The 25,061-nt window shown below is 39.4% G+C and overlaps 2 protein-coding genes and 1 long non-coding RNA gene across 3 annotated transcripts in view; 1 reads left to right on the forward strand and 2 right to left on the reverse strand.

Moving 5' to 3' along the window:
• Positions 1-21,995, forward strand: part of LOC111346230 (uncharacterized) — a 54,231-nt gene extending 32,236 nt beyond the window's left edge. The window contains exon 10 of the mRNA XM_088747095.1: positions 20,349-21,995. Coding sequence (XP_088603221.1) covers positions 20,349-20,713 — 365 coding nt within the window. The 3' untranslated portion in view covers positions 20,714-21,995. The remainder of the gene's footprint in view (positions 1-20,348) is intronic.
• LOC111343664 (uncharacterized) lies at positions 1,150-17,116 on the reverse strand. The gene is made up of 4 exons (XR_015996065.1): positions 16,058-17,116; positions 15,568-15,976; positions 3,387-3,484; positions 1,150-2,923 (listed from the first exon to the last, which is right to left on the reverse strand). It is a non-coding gene; the product is annotated as an uncharacterized LOC111343664 (long non-coding RNA).
• On the reverse strand, positions 4,948-11,010 carry LOC148737031 (uncharacterized). The gene is made up of 7 exons (XM_088747713.1): positions 10,835-11,010; positions 10,240-10,354; positions 9,303-9,425; positions 7,551-7,673; positions 6,009-6,131; positions 5,751-5,873; positions 4,948-5,111 (listed from the first exon to the last, which is right to left on the reverse strand). Exons 1-7 carry the CDS (start codon positions 10,973-10,975, stop codon positions 4,948-4,950), a joined length of 912 nt encoding a protein of 303 aa, XP_088603839.1. The 5' UTR covers positions 10,976-11,010.
• Positions 21,996-25,061: the final 3,066 nt, after the last annotated feature.

Below are 25,061 nucleotides of genomic sequence, written 5' to 3' on the forward strand. Positions count from 1 at the left end.
ATAATTTATGAAAAAGAAATGGATGGTTGATAGAGATTGTTCAGGTTGACTTCATTGGCGGCGACAAGTTCCTATCGAGTTTACCCGCGAGGTTTCAAAACTTTCGAGATTGTTTTCCCTTTAACCGTTTAGAGCTCTATTTGAGAAGAAAATGTGCTAAAATGATAATCGTTTCGAAAAACAATGAGCATGTAGCTCTTTAAGGCGACGGAAATAGTTTTGGAGTCGACAATACTTATCAAAGGCGATGCGTGAACATGGCTGAGAACAAAACTGAGTTTTTTTTTTACTTCAACTGAGGCTTTCCGACGCTGGGTTGAATGTTATCTTATTTATTTTATTTATGTATAGACTTCGCCAAAACAATTTGGCAGGAGAGATCTCACAGAACTAATGTTCCAGTAACGAGACTCCTAAACAAGCAAAAAAAAAATTGGAATCGAGTAGTAGGAACTATATGATTAGAAACAGGTAATTAACAACAGAGTTTGGCTAGTAATGCAGTTAGTGGTCTGCTCATATGAAATTTATGCAGACACTTTTGAAAGTTTAAGGAATTGCAAGATCATACACAGTTGAAGTTAGATCTAAGTAAAGTTTCTTCAAATTACACTGGGCGAAAAATCAGATTTGACGTCAGACAAATGCAGTCCAAATGTGGTTCAAATGTGATGTTTGTCATATTTGTCAGTATTTGACTTGAAGACAAATATGACAGTTGTCCTAAAGATAAATAGGATACTTGTGCATTTGCTTTTGGGTGTAGATATGGACAAATGTGGTGTAAATCTGAATTAAATATCATGATTTGTCCTGCTCTAAACAAGGGCAAATGCGTTAAAGATGACATTTGTAAGAACAAATTCAGGACAGATGTAGAGCAAATATCATCTTGTCATGGAATAATCCAAAATTCTCTTCCCCTCCATTGACCCTGTTGTCAATTTGCACAAAATGGCTTTTTCCACATTTTATTTCAGTATTAGGGTTGCAAGTACCTAATAATACACTGCATTTAATAAAATATCAGAAATTTCATTGTTTCAGTGGTAGTTTAAAATGGAATTGCATTTACTTTGATGAATGCAATCCTCTCATGTCCAATCATCTCACACCCACAGTCCTGACTAAAATCAACACACATAAATGTATAGTAAATGGAAAATTTATTTAACACTTCTCCTTTTCTGTACAAATAAAACCATTTCTGTTAAAGAAAATTAACATTTAATAAATAAATATATTTAATCAGCCCCTGTACACACATATATATATATATATATACCATATATGTGATACAAAATATAACCTCAATAATGGGGAAAAGCTACAAGGTAAGTTAAAAATATAACATCATTGATTTTAAGTCTTTACAACACTCGTGCCAGCAGGACATTCTCAACAAAACATTTTCACATGAACTGTAATTAGTGTGTTATGATTCATAAAGAGAAGTTACCTCAAACTGCTGGTATTTTGTTTACAGGAACTTATCAACGTTGTGTTGCAATGTTCCAAATATTGATTGACAGTTTTCTGCATGAAATTAGCAACAGACCCACTACATAGGAATTTAACTAAAAAGTCATATTTTACATGACTACTTTTGAAGTGTGATTTCCTGACAATTGCAATTTGAATGCTAAATTCTTGCAGTCTGTTACCTTGATAAACAGGCAAACATTGAGCAATTTTATTTTGTTTCTTAGAAACAGATCAGCAATTATCTTGTTTTATATGGGAAAATGGAACTTGAAAATAATTCACAAACTATTCTAGCAAATTTGAAGTGAAAGTTGCAAGTTGCATTCAGCAAGCTGTCAATCAATATTTTCACATCACAATGCAATATTCTAGAGCTCCCATCGGGAGGCAACCAGTTTGACTATAAATTTCTATAGTCAAACATTAACCAGATGTCTTTTGATGGCAACCTTGCAAACTTCTGCCTCAACATTGGTATTTGATGACAGTCTGAGTTGAGCAAACTGCAACCTTTGTGAGCAGGTTGAAACTTTCAATTTGAATTTGCTGGAGTAAGTTCTCAAGCTCTGGTTCTCATTTTGCCATATAAAGTCAGGTAAGACATACTCAGTTTCAAATAAACAGAATGATATTTCCTAATATTTGCTGTTAATCAACAGACTGCGATGAAATAGTGACAGGCTTAGCTCCAAATTGCCAAACTGTGAATTTCCCTTAAAAATTCAAATCTGTCTTGCAAGGTTATGGCTTACACTTTTAATTTTGAAGCACGATTCCCGGTTTTGCTAATTTAACTAAGCCCGCCACTTATTTCTCACAGTCTCTTGATAAACAGGCTGGCGACGGCTGACTGAATTTACTGTTTCTTTGAAAGAGAGCCGGTATTACCTTGTTTTATACTGCAAAATGAAAACGGGAACTTGGAAACTTGCTTCAGCAAATTTGATGGTGAAAGTTGCAACTTGCTTGTACAGCTTGAAACTTGCTCGACTCAAACTGTCAATCAAATACCAATGATGAGGCAAAAGTTTGCAATCAAAAGTACATCCAGTTTGACTGTAAGCATCTGAGGCTTTATTTTTGGCTAGAAAATAAACTTTCAAGCTATCAAATTCAATTTTTTTTACAACAATCACCGCAGTTGCTAATTATTTTCCTTATAGTGTTGTTGACACTAAAGTTTTGAAACTGATGCAAGTGACAACACACCTTATCAAAACAAAAAAATTATTGGTCATGTGATAAAAATGTTCAGTCATTTCTGTTTAAGATAAGTAAACCATTATTCATTCACATTGTGTCCCCTTTGATTCCTCGTAGAATTTATTACACTTTCATCCTGCTTGCTTGCCACTTGGGGAAATTCCTCATTCCTCACGTGGGTTAACAACTCCTCTGAGTTTTCTTTTGAGGGTTTTAAAGAAAGTCTTAAAGGCACCTGTGACGAAAGCAATTCAAAATATCACAAATCTTGATCATTGTCCAGAATAAAATAAAAATACCTCTGAAAAAGAATATTACTGAAAAGGTCTGAATGTTGCACTCATTTTCCTTCTTTGACATTGGATAAATGGACTCAACAAAGGAATCTTCAAAAGTGACCAATTGAAAGTACATACAAATTAATGCAAACACCTTAATTTTCACTTTCTTTGTCAATCATATCAACAATGGATAAACTTAACAGAATAGCTGGGTTAAGTTAAAGGCTAGAGAGGCGCTATGGAAGTAAAGTGCCTTGCCCAAGGACACACAATACAACACACTGGTCCAGGCAATGCTCAAACCCAAATGTCTGATCCACAATGTAATGTGCTAGCTATTAAGCCACAATGTAATGTGCAAGCTATTAAGCCACCAAATATTATAGTCACAATTATAGAAAATTAATCTATACTTACACTCTAATATGACAGGATCAGCCTCTTTGAAAGCTGATGTTGCTCTGACACCTCTTTCGATTGCTTGGGTAACCTGAAGGTTGGTGTCATCATTAAAACTGGAAAGCAAAATGAGGTTAAGCTTTTAAGTACTTGGGTTGATGTATGCTGTAACTCAAATTAATAGAAACTCTAAAGACATATATTGTTCAGTAGAAGTTCGGGAGAACCAAAAAAGTTGCTAAAGACTGGCCAATGGCTCATGTTCCCACAGCATTTCTCATTCTCCCAACTTACCTTTGACAGTTCGACTATCATGCACCATTTCACCAGGGCTTTATGAAAACACAAAATCATAGATATCCCTGATCATCTGAGATGGTCGGGGATAAATCAGGAGCACTTCTATTTACCTGATGGCTGCCAGATTTCTGCAATCATTCCCAACATATGAAAACATAAATTGGCAAAATCTGGGATGGTCATGAAACAGCGAAATCCCACAGCTTCTGGGACTTTCCCAACATACATGTACAAAAACCAGGCTTAAAGGAGCTACATCACAGACAGCGCATCTTAAGATTTGGCCAAGTTTTTCAAGTCTGCCATTCTCAATCTTGCCTAATCGTAACCATCCTTGTTCCTTTTTGGTTTATTGTTACCTCTTTGGTAAAGATTTTTGCACGTTTAAAACAAACTTAGAAAAAACCAGGAAAGATTTATTACTCGACGTTTCGGGGTCATCGTGACTCCATTATCAAGAGACTAGTTTAAAAACATGCAAATAAGGAAAGGTACAAGAATAGCATAAATTAGACTGAACGGCTTAAATAAACACCTTGGCGCGGATGGAATCCGTTTGCACGTTCAGTGTTGGCTTACGCATGCGAATATACAACATTTCATTAACAAGGCAATCAAATTTGCCGTTACATTTCGTGATGACGTTGAATTGCTCGATCAAGCGTTCAGGCATTTCACTATTGTGCTGGAGGTGGTAGTGTTTGTAGATAGAAGATGATTTCCTTGTGTGCCCTTCTACGCGCTCGTGTAAGTGACCACGAGTATAGCCCACATACCCTGCATCACACAGGTTACATTTAAATTCATAAACGACACATTGTTGGTTAACAATAGGGGGCTTAATTTCGTGTTGCTTAAGCTGTTGATCGAGCTTAGGGCTAACGAGATCACCGCAACACAGCAACGCGAGTTGTTTTTCTATGTAATACCGCATGAAAAAGGTCAACACCACAACAATATGATTGGTTTGTGACACATGAAAAATGTGGCAATCTGATTGGTGCGAGCGACATACTACTCATTACGCTTACATTACACTGAATTATTGATTTATTTCTTTGAAATAATTCAATTATGGATAGGACTTTCTCCAATGAAAGAGCGGATAATTTTTCACACTTCATGAATTTAAACTCGGTTTTCCATTCACAGAAGTAGGACCCGTCTGTCTTATTGCAAATTATCGCGATATGGATACACGGTGCTTGGAGAGCAAAAGACAAGCTCTCGTCATGTTTAGGCTAATACAAACAGATAAGGATTATGAATCTACTGTGTTCTATGTTGGGTAAACTTTAGATAGACGAATGTCATGGTTACCTGTACAGTTCTTGCCATCGCCATTAAACCCTTCTTTGCAGCTGCAATTGAAGGAACCCTCGGTATTATTACAGTGAGCATGGACACCACAGTTGTGGGAATCGGTGGCACATTCGTTTATATCTGAAGAAACAAATGCTTTCCGTTCAAAACAAATAATGACAAATCATAAAAGCATATTCAAGAATTCATCTGATCGTTTTTAACCTGTGACATGCCAATTTTTACATTATTGAAATATTACTGAAAGCGTCCACGTCAAATAATGTTTATCATTGAATTGACATAAACAACCAATCCAAAAATAAACAGGCTGAAATCAAATTAATTAACAGACACATCAAGAAGGACACGGGTCTTCTAATGCAAAAGAGGACGCGAGACGTGCGTGACGTGATGCTAAGAATGGTTGTAGAATGAAATTATAACTGTGCTTAAAAAACATTGTAAAGTTGACTAAACTCCAGATACAAATAGTGTAATACAACCAAAACTAAACCAACACAATTTGTCTTCCACCACTTGTAAGATCGTCTGATGACAGGTGGTAGCATTCGAAACATGAAACGCGTGATAAAATGAACACTGCGATGTATGCAAATCGTAATGAATGATACATTTACAGCCAAATCATCCCGCTACACTACCATACACAGCTTTCTTATGAAAATCGTCGAGGTCCTTCATACGCTCGTCAAGTTTAGGCAAATATAAACAAACTCATCTCGACGCTTAGAACAGGTGGACACATTTCATAGTTACCTGTGCATTTTTTGCCATCGCCATTAAACCCAACCTTGCAGCTGCAGTTGAAAGAACCTTCGGTATTGTTGCACTTGGCATTAACGTCGCAGTTGTGGGTATTGTTGTTGCACTCGTCTAGATCTGCAGGAATAATATCTTTCCGTTAATAATGAAATTTAAAAAAAATTATATAAGCTTTTACAGGTATGTTCTGATTGGAAGACCTGCGATACTCAAAGATGAGTATGTGGACAGGGGGACACATTTCATAGTTACCTGTGCATTTTTTGCCATCGCCATTAAATCCGACCTTGCAGCTGCAGTTAAAAGAACCTTCAGTATTGTTGCACTCAGCGTTGACGTCACAGTTGTGTGTATTGGTGGTACACTCGTCTACATCTGTAGGAACAAATTCTTTCCGTTAATAATGAAATTAAAAAAGAAAATTATATAAGCTTTAACAGGTATGTTCCGATTGGACGACCTGTGATATTCAACAGGACTGAAAGCTCACTGAAAGTGCACCAGGTGCAATGATGTTTTGGGGCCACTTATTTTTTTATCGAAGGGGGGGGGGAGAGGTTGGGAGGATCCCATGGTTTTCAGCGGAAACGGCTACAAAGTGTGATCCATATATCATAATTGACGTTTAGTGGCGTAGTATCGCTGAGTATTTTTACGGGTTGTGCCGTATTTTGACAAGCCTGTAAGGCGAGTCAAATTATAAACGACCCTGAAAACTGTCTTGTAATTGGTGTGCGTGTCAAATATCACTGAAAGCGCCCGCGTCAAATGATCTTTATCATTTAATTTACACTGACATGACCAATCCGCAGGTGAACAATTTTAAATCAAATTGATTAACAGGCACATCATCAAGAAAGGACACGCGTCTTCTAAGACAAAAAAAGGGCGCGAGACGTGCGTGACGTGATGCTAGCAATGATTACGGAATGAAAATGTAACTGTGATTAAAAAAACTGTAAACTTGACATAACTCCACACAAAAATAATGTAATGCAACTAAAACTAAAAGAACACAATTTTTCGTCCACGACGACAACGGTAAATGTAAATTATGTAATTGTTCACTAGAAAGCCCCAGATGGGAATGCGTTCAATAAAATGTCTCTATGTATGTATATATGTATGTACGTATGAAGGTATGTATGTATGTATGTATGTTTGTATGTATGTATGTAGTGAGTTTAAACTTGGTGTCCGTGAAACAGTGCTCGATACAAATAGTAGAGCGGGTATAATGTGTAGTAGGCAGAAAAAAAAATAACTACATATACATCCCTGCAGACCTGTTTCGTAGTTTCCCGCCCATCAGGGGATTTTAAAAGATACATACATGCCTACAGACATACATATGTATGTATATATCTTCTAAAAGAGTTCCAGAATATTCTAGAGATCTGTAATACTGCTATTTTTAGTAACATTACACTACTATTACATCATGGCGAAAATATTCTGGCTAACTGTTCTAGAAAGTTCCATTAAAAGTTCTTAATGAGTCAGTGTGACTAAACGTTCTCAAAAACTTCCTCGATTCTATTTTTAGCAACTATGTAACACCACGCTCTCCATAACAGTAGTAGCACCCTAGACATGAAAAGCGTAGTGGAATGAACACTGCGATGGATGCAAAGCGTGATAAATGACACATTTGCAGCCGACTCATATCTCTACATTACCATACACAGCTTTCTTATGAAAATCGTCGATGTTCTTGATACGCTCGTCAAGTTTAGGCAAATAAAAACAAACTGATTTCGATGCCTGGAATAAGTGGACACATTTCATAGTTACCTGCGCATTTCTTGCCATCGCCATTAAACCCAACCTTGCAGCTGCAGTTGAAAGAGCCTTCGGTATTGTTGCACTTGGCATTAACGTCGCAGTTGTGGGTATTGTTGTTGCACTCGTCTACATCTGCAGGAATAATATCTTTCCGTTAATAATGAAATTTAAAAAAAAATTATATAAGCTTTTACAGGTATGTTCTGATTTGAAGACCTGCGATACTCAACAGGACTAAAAGCTCACTGAAAGTGCACCAAGTGCAATGATTTTTTGGGGCAACTTATTTTTTATCGAAGGGAGGGGGTTGGGAGGATCGCATGGTATTTAAAGGGAGCGGCTACAAAGTGTGATACATACATCATAATGACCTTTTGTTGTGTAGTATCGCTGAGTATTTTTACGAGTTGTGCCGTATTTTGACAAGCCTGTAAGGCGAGTCAAATGATAAACGACAGGTAAAACTGTCATTTTTGGTGTGTGTCAAATATCATTGAAAGCGCCTGCGTCAAATAATCTTTATAATTTAACTTACACTGAAACGACCAATCCGCAGGTAAACAATCCTAAATCAAATGAATTAACAGGCACATACATCATCAAGAAAGGACACGCGTCTTCTAAGACGCGAGACGTGCATGATGTGGTGCTAGCAATGGTTACAGAAGGAAAATGTAACTGTGGTTAAAAAAAAACTTGTAAACTTGACTTAACCTCACACAAAAATAATGTAATGCAACTAAAACTAAAAGAACACAATTTGTCGTCCGTCCACGACTCGTAAATCATTCGATGACAGGTAGAGTTACGGTATTTTCTCAACCTCCGGAAAGATATAACTCGTACTAACTCAACTACTTTATTGACTGACGTACTAACTAGGGAGCGATACCAATAACTAATACAATACAATACTAATACAATAATATTATATCGTTCGTTTTTTCCTGTCTATGTATTACCAAATCTTAGTTAATATGAATAACTATCCTCTTAACTTAAAGCCCTCTATAAATACTATAGCTTTAATCTCAGTGCACTACTGCAGAACTCACGGTTATCTTTAAAGATCCTTGTCGCTTATCAATATCCACAACACTTTTCCAAGGCAGCCTTCTACACGGCTGACGATTCCAGTAAATAATTCTAACAACTCTATCCGGCTCTCTGTCATCTCGGCTCCTTGTAGCAACACTAACTCACTGGAAAAGGTCTCTAACTTTAACATATCGCGACTCCTTATATATCTTTCTGTATGTATAGTATCAAGTATTTGAATTATGTAATTGTTGACTGAAAAGCCCCAGATGGTGATGTTTTTAATAAAATGTATGTATGCTCCAGAATGTTCTAGAGATCTGTAATACTGCTATTTTTAGTAACATTACACTACTATTACATCATGGCGAAAATATGCTGGCTAACTGTTCTAGAAAGTTCCATTAAAAGCTCTTAATGAGTCAGCATGAGTAAACGTTCTAGAAACCTCCTCGATTCTATTTTTAGCAACTATGTAACACCATGCTCTCCATAACAGTAGTAGCACCCTAGACGAAACACGTAATAAAATGAACACTGCGATGGGTCCAAAGCGTAATAAATGACACATTAGCAGCCGACTCTGATTCCTCAGTAAATTACTTTAAACAGCTTTCTTATGAAAATCGTTGATGTTTTTGATACGCTCGTCAAATTAAGGCAAATATAAACCAACGGTTTTCGATGCTTGGAGCAATTCATTTGGGCAGATTTCATAGTTACCTGTGCATTTTTTGCCATCGCCATTAAACCCAACCTTGCAGATGCAATTGAAAGAACCTTCGGTATTGTTGCACTCAGCGTTGACATCACAGTTGTGGGTTTTGGTGGAACACTCGTTTACATCTGTACAAACAAATTCTTTCCGTAAATTATTAAATTTTAAAAGAGTTGATAAAAGCTTTTGTAGGTATGTTCTAATTGGATGAGCTGTGATATTGGACAGGACTGAAAGCTCACTGAAAGTGCATCACGCAGAATGATGTTTGGGGAGCAGTCATCTTTTATCGGAAGGGGGAGGGGAGATTGGAAGGATCACGTTGTTTTCAGGGGGAACGGATACAAAGTTTGATACATAGATCCTAATAAAAGTTTTGTTGTGTATTATCGTTGAGTATTTTTACGAAGTGTGCAGTATTTTGACGAAAACGTAGGGCAAGTTAAAATACAAACAACTACGCCTCAAAACACTTAATATGAGATTTATTATCCAACGCGCCAAATTGTGTATTCAGTGCGGGTGAATTTCGCAGATATCTATTTACGGGGACTGCAAAGCGGAACGCAATCAGCGCGTTGTCTGTTTTCCTCAATTGATGATGAAATTTCAATGTCGTCTAACTGCTTTTCTTTCTTTCCTTTATCTAATAAAACGGATAAATATTCGCCAGCCATTCCAACTCTTCATCTTTAGAAGGATAACTTTAATTTTTCACCATTTTTGTTTGTAACCTGAATCCAATTCGTCACTTGCGCAATGAGAGAAAACCTGTCTTCAGCGTTATTTGTACTCTAAGAAGCACAGTTGGATAATAAATGACTCGTAAGTCATTAGAACACATGTGGAAGAATACGAGACCATGGTAAAAGGATGCAAAAGAGACGCATAATTGTAGCAATTAACATGATTATTAGAGCGCACGTGCAAAGTAACTCTTACCTTTTTCACAGTGGTCTCCCGTGTAACCAGGTGGACACACACACTTGTATCCCTTGTCCGTAAATCCAACCAAGCATGTTGCATTCTTGTAGCACATGTTGAAACAACACTTGTTCTAATGGGGAAAAATATTAAGCCTTTTTTTTTCATAAAATAACGGAAATGCTATTCATGCGAGCAATTTATACTTTTTATCCATAAGGGGCATGCTTGGAGTTCTTCTTTTTTTATGTAACAAATAAAAAAGCTTCGACTTTGCTCTGTTCTGTTGTAAAGGACGACGTAAGCGGCTAGAGAACAAAAGAAGTGAAGGGGGATAAACTTCTTGATACTCTGATAAGACATACTGTCTCAACCAATCAGAACGCGCGTTATACAGGAACTATATTTTTTTCAATTAATTCATCTCTTTTTCATTTTTAGCCGATTCAGGTGTTCTCAGGCTTCACTTAAAAGGGTTTTGAGATAAAATTGCCTCTGAGTTGCCGAAGACTCACGGAAGAACGAGGAAACTCTATTAAAAGGTACACAAGGCTTACAAACAGCAGCAAACTCCTAAACAAAAACTAAAATAAGATGAAAATAAGACTCTTACCTCCGTGCCCCTATACATGAGACCTGCCATCGGTTTCAGATCATTTGGATGTTGCAAGTGGTCCGAGTCACTCAATTGACACAAAACTTTATCTTTTTCTCCTGCGGGTCCCATGTTGATCGATTTACATCTGTCTTCCATAGTGCACCAATTTCTGCAGTGACGGCAAACATAATATGCATAATAACAACACTCCCACTTTTGACGTTGCTTATTTGAAAGTCTTCATGCCTAGCTTAGTAACAAGTTTCTCAAAGCGATGCATAGGCAAAGGTTTCGTAAGGATGTCAGCAACCATCTCGTCCGTGCCAATGTATTTCAAGGTGATCGCTCCGTCTTGTACTCTTTCGCGAACGAAGTGGTAACGTATATCGATGTGTTTTGTCCTGGCATGGCCCACGGGATTTTTAGCCATCGAAATAGCCCCTTGGTTGTCTTCATATATTTCAGTTGGTCCCTCTGGGGGTTCTCCCATGTCTGCCAATAATCTTCGAAGCCAGATTGCATCCTGAGTGGCCGTACTGAGTGCTACATACTCTGCTTCTGCTGTCGACAATGCGACGGTAGCCTGCTTTTTGCTTAGCCAACTTACTGCCCCACACGTCAGTGAGAACACGTTTCCTGAGGTAGAATGACGGTCATCCATATCACCCGCCTAATCTGCATCTGAGTAAACAATCAAATTTCCATCAGCAGATTTCTTGTAACTCAATCCAAGATATGCAGTTGCTTTCAGATATCTGAGGACTGGCTTTGTTGCTGTTAAATGAGTGTGTGTCGGATTGGCACAGAACTTCGACACCACTCCCACTGCTTGGGCGATGTCTGGACGAGTTGCGATCGCAGCATAAAGTAGACTTCCTACAATCGATTGATACGAGGTCACATCAACTGGTCTGCTAAAGCCATCTTCCTTTTGCAGCTTGACGTTCAAATCAGCAGGTGTAGACACCGGTTTTGCTTATGTTTGCCCAAACTTCTCGAGCATCTTTTCGACATAGTGTCCTTGATGAAGGAAGACTTGCTTATTCTTCACATCTTGAACGATACAGACCCCGACATAGTAATGCAGCTTTCCCATATCTTTCATCTTAAACTGCAGCTTTAGACTGTCCTTGACACTTCTCATCTCCGTGATGTTTCTTGCTAGAATCATCAAATCATCAACGTGGACCCCAATAATAGTCAGTGCATTCTTTCTGATAAATACGCAGGGATCTGCAGAGGCTTGAATAAAACCAATCTTTTCAATGCAGTCCCGAAGAACTTTGTTCCAACAACGGGAAGACTGCTTTAAACCATACAGCGATTTCTCTAGCTTGCATACCAGATGCTCCTCCCCAGGTTTCACGTATCCTTCCGGCTGCTGCATGTAAATTTCTTCATCAAGTTTTCCGTTGAGAAAGGCTGTTTCTACGTCCATCTGGTGAATCAGCAAATCATTCTGAACTGCAAATGGTAGCAGACAACGTATTGAAGAGAAACGAACAACAGGCGAAAAAGTTTCATCATAGTCAATACCATATTTCTGGGTGTAGCCCTTGGCCACTAGGCGTGCTTTGAATCGTTCCACTGTACCGTCACAGGAGTGTTTCAGTTTAAACACCCATTTGCACCCAACAGCTTTCCGACCTGGAGGTAATTCAACCAACCTCCATGTCTTGTTTTCAATCAGCGAATTGTATTCTGAATCCGTCGCGACTTTCCACTCTGCAGCGTGATCACCTGATCTTGCTTCTTGTATAGATGTAGGTTCATCAATCCCAGAAAGATGATAGGCCACATGGTGTACGCGGTGAGTTGCCGTGTCTGCGTATTCGTCATAACCATATCTGACTGGTGCTTTTCGTGTTCTTACTGACCGTCGAGGTTCCCCTGGCGAGTCATCTTCTAAATTCTTCATTTCTTCTTGTTCTCCTTCATCTTTTCCAGGGTTTACTTCGTTTTGCCCTGCTTCCTCGCTCCTTGGGTCTGGCTCTGTTGCCATGGCTCGCTTCTGGCCGAAATCGTTTTCATTAAACTCCACATCTCTTAGGATATACATCTTTCGTTCGTCTCATCAAAAAGACGATATCCCTTTGAAGTTAAGCTGTAGCCCACAAAACGCATCTTCCTCGATTTCTTGTCAAGCTTTCGTCGTTCACGGCCTGGTACGTGGGCATAGGCCATACACCCAACTACACGCAAGTGGCCCACATCTGGTTTCTTTCCATACCACCGCTCAAAAGGAGTTTCATTCTCTTTTAGCGCCGTCGTGGGAAGGCGGTTTCTCACATAGGCAGCTGTAAAAACGGCTTCAGCCCAAAAGATGTCCGATAATGCCGCATGCGCGATCATCGAACGTGCAGACTCGACCAAAGTCCGATTCATTCTTTCTGCTACACCATTCTGTTGGGGTGAGTGTGGCACTGTCAGCTCATGTCTAATTCCTTTCACCTTCAAATAGTTCCGTAATTCAGTGGACAAATACTCGCCGCCATTGTCCGTTCGCAAAGTTCCTATTGCCTTGCCGACATCGTTGGTAACGGAAGCTTCAAATTCTACAAACTTCTCTAACACTTCTGATTTGTGTTTCGTGAAGTGTACAGCGCAGCACCTTGAGTAATCATCAATAAACGTAACAAAATACTTTGCTCCTCCAATCGATGGCGTGTGCATAGGACCGCAGACATCACTGTGCACCAGCTGTAGTCTTCGCGTCGAGCGAATCTTTCCCACTGCGGGAAACGGTTTTCTACACATCTTTCCTGCCAAACATCCTTCGCAAAAAGACAGTTCAGTTATTTTCTTGATGTTAATCCCTCGTACGGATTCACTCTCCACACATTTCTTGAGGCGTAGCTCGTGTACGTGTCCAAGACGTTGATGCCATAAGTCGCTACCCTGAGATGACTCAACTGAGACGTACGCAGTGTCCGTAGTGATTGCAACTTGACAGTCTAGTTGATAGAGTTTATCAACCAGTGATCCCATTCCACGAAGCTTTCCATTTCCATCCCAAATACAACCCTTTTGGGGACCAAACTCTACAGCGTTGCCCTTACAAACTGCAGCTCTTACAGAAAAAAGGTTGCAAGTGAGTTTAGGGACGTACAGGACATCATATAAGACTGCTTTCTTGGATTCGGTTGCTTGAAACAGCATATTCATTCGTACACTCCCAGATCCCAACGCTTTCACAACACGGCCATCACCCAGCGGGACATTTTCAGGCTCGGAAAATTCCTGAAAATTCACCAAAACATTCTTGTCTGTCGTCATATGACTTGATGCGCCCGAGTCGATAACCTAAGGATAACAACTTTTGTCTGTAGACTCCACGCTCTCAAAAGACGCCATAAACGCAGTAGCATAAACGTCTTCACCTTCGAAGTCAGAATTATTCGGTCCGCACTCGTCGCTGTCGACTATTTTTGCTTTGTGCCATTTAAATTTCTTGGGACAATAACGACGGATATGACCCACATCACCGCATTCGAAACATGTCAACTGCTAACGGGGCGGATCGCTTGAACAATTACGGCGAATATGACCCGCAGCACCACATCCAAAACATGTTGTCCGGTCGCGTGGCGTATCTCTCCTGAAGGCCCCCGTTAGCGCTGATTCAGCTTCATTCAAGTGACCGGATAGCTCAGATTGCTTCATTTCTTCGTGAATAAGTGCTTGTTGGACATAATCCAGGCTAACTCCATCTACTCTTGCTTCGATAGCGGTGACAAGGGTCGCGAGACTTCTCGGCAAACTTCCTAACAAAGTCACAACTTGATCCTCTTCGGAAATGGGCGCTCCAATTGCCGCAAGTTTATCAGTGATATCTTTCATGAGCTTCAAATGTTGTTCCACCGGTGTACCTTCTTTCATCTCGGAACGAAAATATTTCTGCTTTAAAAATAGTTCGTTCGCGAGTGTCTCTCGTTCAAAATGTTTCCTTAACGCATCCCAAGCTTGCTTTGGTTCTTCGCTTGAGGTGATCAAGTAAAGCTGAGCGCTATCAATCACCAACACAATAGTCGAGAACGCCTTTTGTAGCCTCGATTGGTAAAGTGTTTGTGCCGTTGGAGTCGCATCGTGTGCGAGGACTTCTGATCCTTCTACCAAGCCCCATAATCCTTTCGCCAACAGTAAATGTTTCATTTGAAATTTCCAAGTGTTCCAATTGCTCCCGTTAAGTTTGTCGATCGAGAACTTTTCCTCCATGTTTCATTTACGTACTCCTGGGCCCATAACCTAAAGATTTTTGCACGTTTAAAACAAACTTCTGCTTCTTTTATTCCGATCACGTCCAAATAAACGGTTACAACAACAGATAGAGCAAACAGAATACACTATTATATATATGCTAATTCCTAAAAAACAAATTTTGAATAACAAAAAGAAAAGACCCACCTGGACCAATCATAGATCAAATTAACTATTCCTGTGAAATATTTCAAATTTAAAATAACAACGGCAAACATAATATGCATAATAACAACATTTGGTGTTTTTCTGACTTAGAAAACTAAATTTGAAAGTAATTTTTGTACATCAGAAAAACGGCTTAAAATATCATAACATAGCTCCTTTAAAACTACATACTACAATAACTCAACAATAGATTTCATCCTTGAAAAACGAAATGGCCGTCTACTGTTATGACGGCTATGTGCATGAAATCAGCAACAAAGTGTCATCAACAAGCAGTTATCAACACCGTGACGTCTCAAAGTTAAAATAACCAAAATACTCACCACCATATCTCGTGGAAGGTTTTCACTTTTCCTTTATTCTGCCATTACGGGTGCTGACTGTTGGCCTTGTAAGTTGTCATTTTTTTCTGTGAGAACAAGTTTTCGCTGAAGTACGTCAAACTGCCCTTCGTGGTCGGAACAACTCGCTCTAGTGTTTACATGAGACAGTGGCGTGGTGGCTGCAGTTGATCGGCTCCTCGATGAAGAGGAAGATGGCGTTCCGCAGGGCACAATTGAAGACAAGCGAGTGGAGGCGACTCGCTGATAAATTGGCGAGGTCTAATTCTGAATCACTATTACTGTCAAGCTGCAAGTCACGACGGATATGATTTTGAGATCGAGATCTCTCGATGGAAATCCGCGGACGGTCTTGCGCTCGAGGAACGACTGCAGTTGTCCCTGGAGTTGTCTAAATATTCAAAGAGCAAAACGAGTGAATTGCTGACCTGTCTTACTGACCTACGTTTAATTAATACGCGTAAAAGCTTACCGTTCGACGGTGAAAGTGCCTAGACGTTAGCGGTGACTCGGGAAGCTCGTCAAAATCAATCCCTGCATTGCTCGATCTGTTTCTGTGAGACATATTACAAAACTGCGGAGGAACTTTTGGTTAAAGACTTGCTTCGTCGAAGACGTGACACTTGGACGAAAGACGTTTTAAATTTGAAGTGATGCTCGAAATCCCGCCGATTAAGTAATATCCAAGAATTCGAATTACAAGCGTCGCGCGAGGGCCTTTAGGGATTACCTGCGCATGCACTTCCGAAAATTTGCATATTTTTTTTGCGGATCGGAGTGGAGCGGCAAATGTTACTGTAATTCTCGTCAGTTCTCGTCATTTCTTAGCTCAATATCTTTCCTAAATTAGAAAATGAGGGAAAAAGAGTTATTACTTCAGTCCCTATGATGACTTTGTCAGTCGAGGTACACGATCGAGACCGTCTCAAACAAATTGCAGAGAGAACGGAAATTGCCTCTAAGGGCGACAATTAGGGACTTTAAGTAAACCCCGACGGCCATGGCAACGAGAACATAGAAAAACAATAGATCTAATTGGCAGAACGATAGCCCAGCACGTGGGTATTAAAACTTTGTACATTTCTTAGCCGTTCTTTGCAAAACAACAACGTGAAATCACCAAAATTTGCGTCGTCTGCGAAGCGAAACCGCGGCGGCAAATTATTTTAATTTACATTTGGAACTCCACGCTACTCTTATGCGTTATGTTAAGTTTGAGTTCTGGCGCCCTACGAGACGGTAAACACATGCAGCCATTTTCGAAATTCTAACTAAAAGTAGAAACTCATATTTCAATCGACATCTTCCGTGTCGTTGCCGTCCTGACTGCTTATGAAATGCTACGTCAGCGGGTATGCGGTCAACAACGCGGGCTCAAGTGTGCTTGGTCTAAAATTTAGCGAAATTAGCGGAAAATAATAAGGGCTAACCTTTAAAACCGAGGAACTCTGTTTTCGTCGAAGGCACTTTCCTATTTCCAAAGGTTCAAAGGAGAAAATTTTTTTTTTTTTAATTTTTAGGGGGTGTATCAAATTTTTGGAGGTTGTTCTGTAAAAGAAAAGCGGCAAGGAAAAACGACGCCTCGAAGCAACAGAGTAGGAAATCAACCATGCGAACGACTCAAAACTCGTGTTTCCGCGGCAAAACCTGGCGCATGCGTATACGTTATTCAGCTCTGTCCCCGCGTGCACTATAACTCGAAATAGGCATCGGAGGCACACAAATTAACAATTGGTTCATGCATTAGCGTGCACTATCGAGTTATGGAGCACGCGGGAAGTTTGGAGAGTACGAAAGAAGCGTAAGAGTTGCCCGAGGCGATAGCCGAATTTACTTGTAAATTGTATTTTTCAGATTTGCCACTGAAAAATACAATTTACAAGTAAATATATGAAGAGAGACACGCAATAAATAAACAAAAATATAAGGGCAGGAGAAAAATACAGGGCGAGCACTAATTGACATTTGTCCCCTTACAAAATACAAAGAATAGAAAAATATAGGTTACATGCACTTATGTACTTTGTCTATAGAATAAAATAATTTGCCGACCAACTGCGACACTTAGTTAGGGTGGAGTATAAAGCATGAGCTTTTCTGTATAAAACCGCTTAACTAAGGCTTTAAAGTTATGTAAAGAGCTCGCTTGCTTAATGTTGCTCGGTAAATCGTTCCATAATTTGATTGTGCGAGGAAAGAAAGAGTTTGTAAAATACCGCTGAGTATGAGTGAATAAAGGGCAGATGATTGCAGGATGATAACGTCGGGTTGCGTATGTATGGTTAGTACTAGGAAGATGGTCAAAACTAGCGTTGATAACACTTAACCTAATTTTGTACAAAATGACAATATCATGGACTTCTCTTCTGAATTCAAGCGGCAGTAGGCTAAGAGTTTTCAGTCTCGCAGTGTAGCTGGTTTTCCTATTTGGGTGGTTTAGTATAAATTTAGTAGCCCGTCGTTGTATATTTTCGATTAGCCTACGATGCTTTGCTGTGTAAGGAGACCATACAGAGGATACGTACTCGACGATTGAGTGAACTAACGCAGTGTACATCATTTTCCTAGTTGATACGTTAACAATGTCTCTACCGCATACACGCTTTACAAGACCAAGAACTTTGTTACACTTGGCACATATCTCTTCGATGTGCGTCGTCCATGATAGTGGAGTAGTGACAGTCACGCCTAAATCCTTGGTGTCAGGAGGCGAGTCCAAGGTCTGGCCGTCTAAATGGTATGCATGCTTCTCTCTTTGGCGCGAGGTTCTCCTTGACATGTGTAGAACTTTACATTTGTTTGTGATGAAAGACATACCGTTGTCGTCACACCAAGTTTTGGAGTTGTCCAAGTCAGCTTGCAGCAGGGAGGCACATCCATTGGAAACAATAGGGCGATATAGCTTGCTATCGTTCACAAAGAGGCCAAGTTTACTTCCGTGGGTAATGGAGCACGACATGTCATTAAGGAAGATCAGAAATAAAAGCGGACCCAGGATGCAGCCCTGGGGTACTCCTGATTTGACTGGGAGCCAGTCTGAGGATATGCCGTCAACAACAACTCGTTGGTATCTGTCAGAAAGATAGCTTGAGAACCACAACAAAACTGGACCGGATATACCAAGGAGCTGAAGCTTCGAGAGGAGTAGCCTGTGTGGAACCTTATCAAATGCCTTTGACAGGTCAAAATGGATTACGTCCACTTCTTGGCCATTGGCTAGTTTGTATAAAATATCGTGATACACCTCAAGTAGTTGCGTTTCTGTGGATTATCCTGGCTGGAAGCCATGCTGGAGTTGATGAAGAAAAGACGATAAATAAGGGTAGCAGGGATTAAACACACATCGTTCCATAACTTTGGAGACAATACATAAAAGAGAAATTGGCGTGTAATTCTCCGTTAGTGTAGGATCGCCCTTTTTAAAGACGGGTGCAATGTTCGCGCGCTTCCAATTTGCTAGAAAAGAGCCCGTAGACAGCGACATGTTGAAGAGCCTGCATAATAAAGGGGCAATTTCAGCAGCAGCATGTTATAGGAGTGAACCGGGGATGTCATCTTGTTCGCCGGCCTTACTTGGATCAATATTCGACAAAGCCCCATCACTTCAGCAACTGTAAGCATAACATTTTTTGGAATGTCGTTTAGAAAACGAATTAAACGCGAATTTGGCTGTAGATTTTCATGATGACGCGTTTGTAAAGAACTGTTGATTTATGACACCTTTTATCGATAACTGACCAGTGTTTTACGACACCGGAAGTGTTTCCAAACCGGAAGTCGGCTCTGTCGCTAACCAGTTTTACTTGCGAATAGAAGTTAAAGGACTTACATAAATGTATTTTTGTGATTATCAAAACTTTTATTAATAAAAAATAGAACTTGATCCCAACTAAGGCAATCGTATGATTCATATTTAAGGATATCTGAGACATTTGACGGCCAATATTGGCTTGCTTATTTGATGGGTGACAGCAAAAATATTGCGATTTGGACAGTTGACGGTTAATATTCTGGCCATTTGACGGTTGACGGCTAAGCCCATTGAGACCTTGGTATAGGTCATATTTACTGTAAAGACGAGTCAAGGTAGCGGTAGCGTTGTTGGCGGGCGAACAGAAATTATTTGGCTCGAGGTCGTGACGTACGGACCGAATGTAACACGTTCCGTGCCTGGTGACCGGGCGCCAAATATTTTCCCGTCAAAACTTCATTAACAAGCATCTTATCAAATGACCACTTCGAAAACTTGGTTTCAATCTAAATAGGACGCGGTGCAAGAGTGCACGCTTAATAATCACAATAAAGATCCTAGAGGAGAAAAATTTCCTTTGTTTCTTTCGTGTCAGAACAATACACTCACCGTTCGTTAACTCGTCCGACCTTACACACGTCAGCTTTCACTTTGACGGTTTTTAATGGGATTACGCGCGTGGGGCCGTACGGGTAAAATTATCATCAGGCATAAACCTGCAATTTAGCATTAGCTAACGCGTTAAATCAACTCATAGTATCTTTGACAGGGGAAGTAAGACAAAACAGCTTTTACAACTAGGTATCACAGATGCTATATACAAATATCAAACCTCATGGATAGCGGCTCAATTAAAGTGCATTACGTAAGGTTTGGCCGAGCTGATATGGGGTTACTGAAGCGCTTTACAATACTTGTAAAAAATTCCAAAAATCGAATGGGTTAGCATCCCATTTAAATATAGTTTCGCTTCTGTTTACGAAAATCTTAAAATATATTCATTGTATTTCAGGTGGTGGTGGTGGCGGGTTTTACTCCAGTGGAAGAAGTGGGACAAATTTTAATGGAACCAAAGGACATGGTGGAGAAGGTGGTAAGGCATTTATTCAGGGAGGGGTGGGTGGAAGAGCCAGATATTACTATGTCGATGGTGGATTTGGGGGAGGTGGTGGAGCTTATGGAGGAAAACCAGGAGGAGTAGGAGGAGGAGGAGGAGGAGGAGGAGGAGGAGGATACTCTGGGGGAAGCAGTGGAAATGCTGGTCGTGATAGCTGTGGGGGTGGGGGAGGCTCTTACAACGACGGAAACAACCAGGACAATGAATGTTGTTACAACAACGCTGGTCATGGTCAAGTGACTTTTACGTTCCTGGAGTAAAAAAGACGTTTATCTAATATGATAATGGCACTTAGAATTGAGCTTTGATTGATTGACATTTTAATCGACTGATAGCACTTAGTCAAATATAAAGGGTAACTGTTTAATTTTTTAACCTTCTGTGAAACAGTACAATTAGGGTTCTAAAACTTGAGATAATGAAGAAATTTTTTTTTATTCAAAAGTTGAGTCTCAGTCGTTATACTTTTTCACCAGGGTCTTAAGGAAAGGTCACAATATCGCACAGACCAATTATCACACTGTACAACCTAAAACAATGAGAAATAATTCCAGATGATTATATCCTCTGGAAGCCTAGGATTGAGTTTTACCTGTTCTTTCAAATCAATCCTTTGATACGAATGTCCACTGACCTTCTTTTACCGATGTTCAGTGAGATCAGTGAAGATTTTGAGATCAAACAGTAAAAACGCCTATTACAATGTAACAGTCTGGAATCAGTATGGCTTTTCGAACGTAGCACTAATCTTAACATTGAGAATGTGTCGTTAAATGAGGAAGACTAGCATGAGGGGATAATGACAGTCACGATTTTGTCAAAGTTGAGATCCCTCCCGGGCCCTTCGGGAAAGGATATCATTTGAAAATTGGTATAACAACCGGAAAACCCAATGAGTTGCTACGGCAACTTTTTAAATTTGCGTGTGAAATTTTAAATTATGGACCAGAATTAAGTAGGAAGTATTCACAAGTATTTTATTCAACGACAGTTTTTAAAAAGCATTGCTAGTTTCATAAAAAAAGGTCCTTTCACTGTGTGAGGTATACATATTGCTTAAGTATTTGAATAACGGAATAATATTCCCTATCTCTCGGTAATAATAATTTATATCATACGCTTTGACAGTCTGTTCTGAATTTAAGAAAAACATACTATGTATTTCGTAGAAGTACTTGTAATAAACAGAAAGATGCCGTTGCCATCGGCGAAAAAGGTGTCTGTTTGACCTATAATCTTACCGTTGAATACTGAGTTGCTTTAACCACCTATCAAGCAATTGCAAAAAAGATTACGGGCTCTTACAGGGAGCTAGTAACATTTGGAAAAGAAACATTTTCTTATAAAGATCTTGAAATAGAAGATAAGTGTCAAAAGGGTTTTATGAAATGGCAGCAATGTCTGTGGTGGGACATTACTTACATTTACTATTAAGAAATATATTGTTAAATAAACAAACGTGACGTTAAAACTTTCATTCAAAGCTGTTGCTATTAGTTAATACTGGAAACTTAGTACAAAGCTATTAATAAAAATAAAGTTCTCCAGTATATTGTTTGTGAACTTCATGATCTTGTAATGGAAATATTCAAATTCTGCGCGCAAATAGTGTGACGTTTTAGATTTAAAAGCACAAGAAAAGAAGAATAATAGCAAAGGGACAAGCGAAGAGTCAAGAGTCAAGATGACTTCCGCACAGGTTGTCGAAACGTCAGTCACCACCACCGACAACAGTCCTTCTCAGGACTACACTCACCCGAACGATCACATGATAGTTTCACATGTTACCCCCGGGTTCAAGCCATTTCCTAAAGAAACAAACCTTGACAAAATGACAGATTTAAGTGGATGTGGGGAGGGGTGGGGGAAAGGGGGGTTTCCTGTATTTCGAGACACCTCGCTAAGTTACAACTCATCCCTTCCTTCCTTACACCAATCCTTGTCTGTGAGAAAAAGGGGAGGGGGAGGGGGGAGGGCGTCTAGAACAAAAAACATACATTTGTGATGATAATGTCGACAAGAAAAATGACTTGTACATGTGCGAGACAGACACTTTACCCTGTGGGAATCTAAGCCAATGACAATATAACTAATATTTGTAACTACTGTTTGTAATGTAATATTTGTAATGTTGATGTTACATCAAGGAAAAAAAGTGTATGAAAGTCTGATTATGATGTTCCAGATCATGAAAGTGAATTACCATGAAAGTAGGCTTTCATAGTTTATGGCTGACTCATTTATCGGAAGCGTTAAATCAAGGTTGAGCATACCATCAATTACCGAGGATAGGGTGCTATGAAGATATAGGAAAAGGAGAAGAATTGGAAATTAAAAATGCGACCACTTATGTTTTCCGAAAACTATGCTGAAAAATTTGGGTAGTAGGTCAAAAGGGCGTGCTTTATTAGAGTTTATAGCTCAGCACTAAATTTTCTCCGATTCTTATTAGTTTAAATTGATCACGTGACGCGATACTATCCATCCGTGGAGAAACACTATGAGCCCTTATAGTTCACCACTAAATTTTCTCCGGTTCTTATTGGTTCAAATCGATTACGTGACGCGATAGTGTTCATCCATGGAGAGACACTATCAGCCCATAATGCCCGCCCGCGGAAAAGACCCAGATGGATAGTGCTCGTCCGCGGAAAATACCTGGATTGGTAGTACTCATCCGTGAAAAGTTTTGAATAGTTTGACAGCCGCGTTTTTAGGCAGATAGGAAAAACAGTAACTTTTCACATTGACAGGTATAACGTATTATTTAGCCAATGTGCGGTTGCGAGTTACTGAAATTTGTGACAGGCTGTACACTCAGGCAAACATTTGTTTTAAGGACATCAAATTTTCGCGGGGCAACTACCAGCCGATTGTTCCTCGACAGAAATACTCTATTGTGTCTGGCGTTTGTTCGTTAATTAATTGAAAGTGAAATTTTGGAATAAGTGAGCGGGCAGAAGAACCAATCAAAGGTTTGTGGGCACGCCAAGCGCCGGGATTCGCAATATTACAACACGTACAAGGACGAAATTCCTTAAAGAGAAAACGGAATGGACAACTTGAGTTCCGAAGGCTTTCATGCCGAGTCAGATTGTGAGGTTACATACGGTAATAAAAATCGAACACAGCTAACATTTGTCTGGTAGATGTAGTTTCGTGTTTTTGTGATCCATTGGATTTCACTAGAGCGGAATAAATCAAATCACCCAGCAGTAAGTGAGAAACTCTTGGTTTTCACCACGTGACCTCAGTCCTTGACAACCGTCGTTAACCGCCATCGTGGAGCCCCTCAAATGTAAACAGAGACGTATAGAGAGAGATGGGTGTGAGTTGTAGTGCGATGGTTCTCTGTATAATACCTGGCTGTGGAGTACAATCTGGAAACAAGGAAGGTATTAGTCTATTCCGTATACCTATCGTTGCTGAGAAGAATAGTGAAAATTGCAAACAGCTTACAGAAGCTCGCCGAAACGCGTGGATTTCAAAGTTAAGCCGAGACGACACGAAATCGAAAGACATCTTGAGTGTATTCAGCCAACTGATTATAAAATGTTTACCCAAGAAATATTTACAAAATGGCTGGACAGTGGAAATGATATGACAACAGATAAAATGTGTCTGTCCCAGCGACATCAAATACCGTTTAGGCATTACTGTTCATATTTATTACCACTTAGTATGCACCAAAGAACTCAATGTTGAAATGGGAAATATGATGTTTAGTCAATTAGTTAAACCAAAATGTTATATTGAGATATACTTCGGTTCTCAGATAGTCTGCATTAACTGGCAAATCAACTGATGGATTTATGCCACCCTTTTGATTGCTGAAATGGTTTCTTTCTGTTTGCAATTTCCATGTTTAAAATTGCCTTATAACATTGAATTTTGAGGGGTGATCAAGTGTGCTGACTACATTCCCCAGAGAAACAAGTGGTTCACCAAGTTGTTATATCATTGGAAATGTGGAATTAATAAATATTTGCCAATGTAATTACATCAACATTGTATAAACTATCCAATGATAATTTATATGGTAAATGAATGGCATATCAATTACTACTATTTTCTTTATTCATACGGCACTTTTCCAAAAAAATATTTCATCTTGGGAAACTACTTGTTTCCCTGTGAATTCACTGCATTTGGTTTGTAAAGCCATCGTTGACAGAAAAAAATTAAATATTAGTGAAACTGTTTCAAATAGCTCACCTGTTTTAAAAAAGAAAGGAATGCAGCATTATTTTCCTGTAGAATCCAGGCTCAAAACATGACAAGGGGTCCAGCCCAATGAGGTATCAATGCCTCAGTCATTATTTTTGTAAAGGCATTCTGATGACTTTGTTTTGATATTGTTGCTGCAAACATTGCAGCCTTTTATGGCCTTTGATGCATGGAGAAAACATATATCTCAGATTAGATAGATTAGATAGATAGATACTTTATTATAAACACCTTGCAGCCATAGGCTGAATTACGGAATATTTACAAGTACAGATGATAAAAAAAGGAGGTATAAAATATTACAACTTCGTCGTTAAGAAAGAAGGAAAATTATCTAAATCTTATAAGTAGGGCTAAAAATAAAACTGTTCTTCAAGCGCT

Source organism: Stylophora pistillata, chromosome 2, assembly GCF_964205215.1.
Source record: "Stylophora pistillata chromosome 2, jaStyPist1.2, whole genome shotgun sequence".
NCBI lineage: Eukaryota > Metazoa > Cnidaria > Anthozoa > Scleractinia > Pocilloporidae > Stylophora > Stylophora pistillata.

Excerpts from the sequence above, each read along its gene's own strand:
- LOC148737031 (XM_088747713.1), bottom strand. The coding sequence starts at position 10,975 with ATGGAAGACAGATGTAAATCGATCAACATGGGACCCGCAGGAGAAAAA. Across the intron at positions 9,426-10,239 it reads GGGAGACCACTGTGAAAAAG|ATGTAAACGAGTGTTCCACC; the intron begins GTAAGAGTTACT and ends TTGTTTGTACAG. Across the intron at positions 7,674-9,302 it reads CGATGGCAAAAAATGCACAG|ATGTAGACGAGTGCAACAAC; the intron begins GTAACTATGAAA and ends TTATTCCTGCAG.